At 43.6% G+C, this 7500-nt stretch overlaps 1 protein-coding gene across 2 annotated transcripts in view; it reads left to right on the plus strand.

Annotated features, from left to right (window-relative positions):
• Positions 1-4377: 4377 nt before the first annotated feature.
• The window catches only part of LOC137999925 (uncharacterized), a 16036-nt gene continuing 12913 nt past the window's right edge, over positions 4378-7500 (plus strand). For both annotated transcript variants that reach the window (XM_068845919.1, XM_068845918.1), the window contains exon 1: positions 4378-5058. In XM_068845919.1, coding sequence (XP_068702020.1) covers positions 4477-5058 — 582 coding nt within the window. In that variant the 5' untranslated portion in view covers positions 4378-4476. The remainder of the gene's footprint in view (positions 5059-7500) is intronic.

Below are 7500 nucleotides of genomic sequence, written 5' to 3' on the forward strand. Positions count from 1 at the left end.
CGGCTGCGTAGGACGCGTAGGACTAAGGTTTGGGACGAGAGAAATACATTCTCGTACCCAGAGCTGCGATCCTCTTTGGCGTCCTTACACATCCCTAGCCGTCCTTTGGCGTCCTTACACATCCCTAGCCGTCCTTTGGCGTCCTTACACATCCCTAGACGTCCTTTAGCGTCCTTACACATCCCTAGCCGTCCTTTAACGTCCTTACACATCCCTAGCCGTCCTTTAGCGTCCTTACACATCCCTAGCCATCCTTTGGCGTCCTTACACATCTCTAGCCGTCCTTTAGCGTCCTTACTCATCCCTAGCCGTCCATTAGCGTCCTTACACATCCCTTGCCGTCCTTTAGCGCCCTTACACATCCCTAGCCGTCCTTTGGCGTCCGTACACATCCCTAGCCGTCCTTTAGCGTCCTTACACATCCCTAGCCGTCCTTTAGCGTCCTTACACATCCCTAGCCGTCCTTTGGCGTCCTTACACATCCCTAGCCGTCCTTTGGCGTCCTTACACATCCCTAGCCGTCCTTTAGCGTCCTTACTCATCCCTAGCCGTCCTTTAGCGTCCTTACACATCCCTAGCCGTCCTTTAGCGTCCTTACACATCCCTAGCCGTCCTTTGGCGTCCTTACACATCCCTAGCCGTCCTTTAGCGTCCTTACTCATCCCTAGCCGTCCTTTAGCGTCCTTACACATCCCTAGCCGTCCTTTAGCGTCCTTACACATCCCTAGCCGTCCTTTAGCGTCCTTACACATCCCTAGCCGTCCTTTAGCGTCCTTACACATCCCTAGCCCTATTTAAAAACCGAGAAATCTGACGCATTTTTAAACATATAATATATGGCAACCCAGTAATTAATGATTTATAAGAACTTTACCACTTTATCCTCGAAAAGGTTGGGTGGTAACGGGAACAGTGTGAGCTGGCCATTCACTTAATAGATGTATTACGCCTGGAGGCTATCACGTGGGATGCGTTGATCGATGAGTAGCTTAGGACAGTAATAGTGTTTATACGACCGAAGAAACTTAAATAAAAAGGCTTACGGCAACACTCAGTACGAGTCATCCTTTTGGTCTAACGTCGAGGGTCGACGTTTAACATGTTGAGGGTCAGGGTTACATGTAGAGTGTTCCAAAAAATATAATAATGAAAGAAGTTTACCGAACTACCACAGTGACATAAAACAAAGTATAAAACGCTTATGTGTTTTTGGTGTCATAGTGTCTTCCGATAATTATTGCCCACGCGCCCTTCTTTCGATGAGACTAATATGACAAACTGCCAGTATAAGTGGAAAGTTTATAAAACGAAGATTGCAAAGAGGTAAATTTTTTTGTTGTATTGGATAGATTAGGGTTTAGAAAGCTGCAAAACACAATATCGCCACTATAAGTGAATTAAAAACTCTCATGTCAGTTAATACAACCATCCAATCTGCAAAATGTCAATCAGTGACAGTATTCCTTTTGTTTTATGGGAAAACTTTTCTAATAGTTAAACAATGGACATTCCCATGGGTCACGTCAACAAATAACACGTCATGGAAAAGGTGTTTGGAATCTGAAATAAAGCAGGACGCTAAAGGACGGCTAGGGATGTGTAAGGACGCTAAACGACAGCTAGGGATGAGAAAGAACGCTAAAGGACGGCTACGGATGTGTAAGGACGTGAAAGGACGGGTAGGGATGTGTAAGGAACCAAAAGGACGGCTAGGGATGTGTTAGGACGCCAAAGGACAGCTAGGGATGTTTAAGGACGACAAAGGACGGCTAGGGATTTTAAAGGAGGCTAAAGGACGGCTAGGTATGTGTAAGGACGCTAAAGGACGGCTAGGGATGGGTAAGGACGCTAAAGGACGGCTGGGGACCAGTAGGGAAGCTAAAGAACGACTAGGGATGTGTAAGGATGCTAAAGGACGGCTAGGGTTGTTTAAGGACGCTAAGGGACGGCTAGGGATGAGCAAGGACGCTAAACGACGGCTAAGGTTGTTTAAGGACGCTAAAGGACGGCTAGGGATGAGTAAGGACGCTAAAGGACGGCTAGGGATGTGTAAAGACGCTAAAGGACGGCTAGGGATGTGTAAGGATGCTAAAGGACGGCTAGGGTTGTTTAAGGACGCTAAGGGACGGCTAGGGATGAGCAAGGACGCTAAACGACGGCTAAGGTTGTTTAAGGACGCTAAAGGACGGCTAGGGATGAGTAAGGACGCTAAAGGACGGCTAGGGATGTGTAAGGACGCTAAAGAACGACTAGGGATGTGTAAGGATGCTAAAGGACGGCTAGGGTTGTTTAAGGACGCTAAGGGACGGCTAGGGATGAGCAAGGACGCTAAACGACGGCTAAGGTTGTTTAAGGACGCTAAAGGACGGCTAGGGATGAGTAAGGACGCTAAAGGACGGCTAGGGATGTGTAAGGACGCTAAAGAACGACTAGGGATGTGTAAGGATGCTAAAGGACGGCTAGGGTTGTTTAAGGACGCTAAGGGACGGCTAGGGATGAGCAAGGACGCTAAACGACGGCTAAGGTTGTTTAAGGACGCTAAAGGACGGCTAGGGATGAGTAAGGACGCTAAAGGACGGCTAGGGATGTGTAAGGACGCTAAAGGACGGCTAGGGATGTGTAAGGATGCTAAAGGACGGCTAGGGATAAGTAAGGACGCTAAAGGACGGCTAGGGATGAGTAAGGACGCTAAAGGACGGCTAGGGATGTGTAAGGACGCTAAAGGACGGCTAGGGATGTTTAAGGATGCTAAAGGACGGCTAGGGATAAGTAAGGACGCTAAAGGACGGCTAGGGATGTGTAAGGACGCTAAAGGACGGCTAGGGATGAGTAAGGACGCTAAAGGACGGCTAAGGATGTGTAAGGACGCTAAAGGACGGATAGGGATGAGTAAGGACGCTAAAGGACGGCTAAGGATGAGTAAGGACGCTAAAGGACGGATAGGGATGAGTATGGACGCTAAAGGATGGCTAGGGATGTGTAAGAACGCTACAGGACGGGTAGGGATGTGTAAGGACGCTAAAGGACGGCTAGTGATGTGTAAGGACGCTAAGGGACGGCTAGGGATGAGTAAGGGCCGTAAAGGACGGCTAGGGATGAGTAAGGAGGCCAAAGGACGGCTAGGGATGTGTAAGGACGCCAAAGGACGGCTAGGGATGTGTAAGGACGCTAAAGGACGGCTAGGGATGAGTAAGGACGCTAAAGGACGGCCAGGGATGAGTGAGGACGCTAAAGGACGGCTAGGGATGTGTAAGGACGCTAAAGGACGGGTATTGATGTGTAAGGACGCTAAAGGACGGCTAGGGATGTGTAGGGACGCTAAGGGACGGCTAGGGATGAGTAAGAACGCTAAAGGACGGCTAGGGATGAGTGAGGACGCTAAAGGACGGCTAGGGATGTGTAAGGACGCTAAAGGACGGCTAGGAATGTGTAAGGACGCTAAGGGATCGCTAGGGATGAGTAAGGACGCTAAAGGATGGCTAGGGATGAGTAAGGACGCTAAAGGACTGCTAGGGATGAGTGAGGACGCTAAAGGACGGCTAGGGATGTGTAAGGACGCTAAAGGATGGCTAGGGATGTGTAAGGACGCTAAGGGACGGCTAGGGATGAGTAAGGACGCTAAAGGACTGGTAGAGATGAGTATGGACGCTAAAGAACGGCTAGGGATGAGTAAGGACGCTAAAGGACGGGTAGGGATGTGTAAGGACGCTAAAGGACGGCTAGGCAGGGGCGCCCAACGAGAATATAGTTCTAAACCACTTAAACATAGCATTGCTAAACGTATTTTAGTATTTAAACGGCAGATATAGGCATATTTTTATCCCCTAAAAATTTTTTATCTGTTCGGATTTCCTAGCTGAAAGTCTAGTGATCCGAAAATTATAGAGATCGAAACTTAACTTTTCGAAAATTTCAGCCGGAAAAAAGGCTCCCGAAAATTCTAGGTGACCTTTTTAGGGTAAAAATCCGTTTAAAATGGGCAATTATACCATTTTTTAGATGTTCGAAAATACTAGGACAGGCGGGGAAGCAAAAAAATCTCAAAAAAATGTTCCGAAAATTCTAAATCTCAAATCATCTTCCGAACAGATATTTTCCGAAAATTGACGTTGGGTGCTCCTGGGCTAGGGATGTGTAAGGACGCCAAGGGACGGCTAGGGATGAGTAAGGACGCTAAAGGACGGCTAGGGATGGGAAAGGACGCTAAAGGACGGCTAGGGATGTGTAAGGACGCTAAAGGACGGCTAGGGATGTGGAAGGACGCCAAAGGACGGCTAGGGATGTGTAAGGACGCTAAAGGATTGGTAGAGGACTTGAGGATCGGTACATTATAGGGTATCATATATAAAGTACCTACCTGGCCAAGAGGATCGCAGCTCTGGGTACGAGACTGAGAGAAATAAAGATTGTTCACACGGATGGTGACAACGCCACAGCAAACGGCAGATAGAAAAGTTGAGACTACTAGGAATCAGTATGAAGGATATGTATCATAACTCAAGTAGCAATAACATAACAAACAGCGTTGAAGGAAGTATCCACATTGCAGGTTCTCACGCGCTTGCGGTTTTTATCAACGTCATTAGCATCGTTTGGATATGTTGTTTTTTTCAAATTTCAATTGTGTTATTCCGTTTGAACTGCTGCTTGTCAAAGAAAACCCTAATCCCGGAGGAAACCGAAACTGTGAAGTTCAAGACTAAAGAATTCAAGTTGAATAAAACGCTGGCTGGCCTCCTCTCGGGTGTTAATTTTATGATCCTTTGGATGGACGCAGTAGTATTAATCTATTGTTACAGTGGATTCGGAAACTGTGTCCTCTTTCCTGCAGATGGGAATGGAATGGTTGTTCTCTTTGTTGCCACTCCTTTCTCCTATGTAGTCCAGTTTGTTGTAGACTGTGTTATTCCTTTGAACAGAGTGGAAGATAGGAGAAATGTTGTAACCACAGATTTCGTTAACGAGCTCGAGCATTTGATTTACAAAGAGAGACCTGTTGTCAAATGGACTGCAGAATATTACAATTCTTCGGATGACAATGAGCCAGAATATTCAGAGGTAATGGTTTTTTAATAATAATAATATAATAATGCTTTATTTATATAGCACTATTTCCCTTTAGCCCAATAGCGCTTTACAATAATTACAATCCAAAATAGGAAAATTTACAAGTAGCAATAGGATGGATTTTTACAATTTTCGGATAAAAACTATATTAAAAACTATTTTAAGATATGAAAACCATATTTCCAGGTAAAAAGACTATATTACATGCTAATCTCAGTTATAACTTGAATACCTCAATGTTAAGTGCACCAATCATGATTGTTATATTGAACTTCAATGTCTGGAAACTCATACGCGTACGAAACTGTTTCATTATGTATTTCTGTTTCACCAAAAATGGGTACGTAGCGTGTGGACTCAAACAACATGAAACTCAGTTGTCATTCAGCTAGTGTGTGACTTTCGCGCACACAGAATGGCAAATATTGCACGGAACCAGTCTAAAATTCAAGCGGTCAAACCTCGGGTCAACCATTCGAAAAGGATCCTATTTTTCTATCCCAGGGTTTGTTGTGTCTTGAAGATGGACTTCGATTAATTCATCAGTAACATGATATTTAAGTAAACAACCACGCAGTTTTAAGTAATCCATGAGACAAAAGATAATCACCTGAACGTTTGCTATGACATTAAGTCACTTGCGATTAGCGAAACATGATAGCATGTTGGTTCAGCTGTGGATTTCATCACGCAATGAACAATGTAATTTTTTTTAGTTTCCAACGGCTGCAAATTGATAATATCGATCGCGGAAGAATTATTGAAGTAAAATAGTAATTGTGAATCCAGAGTAAGGTTGAATAAGGCGAACTCCCACGATTATTTGTCACAAGGATTCGTCTCGGGATCCGTTGCCAGGCTGAAGACGTCTGTCCACAGAAATAAAAATCTATTCATAGTTGATGGAAGGTACCAGCCGTATGTGCGTAAAAAGGGTACGGAGTAATGTTGTACGATTAAAGTACATCGAATCAAAGACGGGAGTTTTATGATAGTGAGAAAATTCGTGATTTAATTTGTCTTTTGTTAGCCGGTTTCCTCATCTGTATACTGACCTACATTGGGTAGCCGTTAAGTCACCCGGTTAGTGGCTACCTCAAGGCCCATGAAATATACTCCGATCCAAAAGTAGCCGTTAACTCACCTTGGTTAGTGGCTACCTTGGGGTCGGTAGTTTATATCGCGACCCAAAGGCAGCCGTTAAGTTATAAGGTTAGTGGCTATCTCAAGCTTAAGGTCGGTATTGACAAATAAACTACGAATTTTCTCACTATCATAACACCCTGATGCATACTGACAAACTATGTGGCTTCATGAAATGCTCGTATCTAAACGCCGGTAGTTGGGAAGTATTTTATTTATCCATGTTACACTGACGAGTTTAAGACTTGTTCAAACGTGCTCGCGCCAAATAAATACATTGTAAATAGTAGCTCTTTTTTTCATCTTCGGCACTTAAAACTTGAAATTTATCTATATATGTATACTATTTTATTGCATTTTTAGCTATTGTGAAGTGCTTAGCTGACAGCAATGGATAAGCACTATATAAGTATTATTATTATTATTATTATTTTGTCGTAAAAATTGATAAGATTTGGGATTTCCCAGACTTAATAAAAATTTAGTTAAAAAAAAAAAGGTTGATTCATTTGTAAACGTAAACGTATATCGCTTAATCTCAAGTAGCCAGCTGTTAATTGCCTATATATGTAGAGAGATTTTCAACTGTATTCAAAGAAACACAGAGTTTCCATCACAAATAGGCGGGGCTACCGTTGTGTGACGGCCCAATTAGAAGTCTTAAAGTGCCCCTGTGATAAAAAAAACCACTTCCTTTTTTCCTTCAGATTTTGAAAGTGTGTTTGCTTAACACCTGACTGGCAAAATTTTGAGCTTTGATTTTTATCCAAAGGCCGTTTACTTTGAGTGTAAGTTTTGGATTTCACGGTCCGCCATTACTCACGTTAAAACTGACCGATTGGACCTTAGAGGGTTGGATCCAGGAAAAAGTGACGTCAGAGGCTCCCTAGCTTAAAATTTCAGCGTGTGAACGCAGCTTATTATATATGCAAAGTGTGAGTTTAAAAGTCTGAAAGCCCAAAACCCCCGTGCTGCATATTAATTCTGTGGCGTACACACGTATTGCATTCTTAAACTAGTGAGCCTTTGACGTCATTTTCTCCTCGATCCAGCTCTCTCAAGAACATAATGTTAGTAATGGCGGACCATTAAATAGGAAAATTACAGTTAAAATAAAGAGGTGTCTTTTTGAAATCAAGGCTTAAAACATGGGTCTCTTAGTGTTTTGTTAACATAGTTTTGAAATCCAAAGAAAAATGTGAATTGATTTTTTGGTCACAGGGGCACTTTAAGGCATTATTAAATGGTGTGGGTCCACGATATAACTCCGATCTCCGATGATGAGAAAAA

The sequence above is a fragment of the Montipora foliosa genome, chromosome 4 (assembly GCF_036669935.1).
Source record: "Montipora foliosa isolate CH-2021 chromosome 4, ASM3666993v2, whole genome shotgun sequence".
Taxonomy (NCBI): Eukaryota; Metazoa; Cnidaria; class Anthozoa; order Scleractinia; family Acroporidae; genus Montipora; species Montipora foliosa.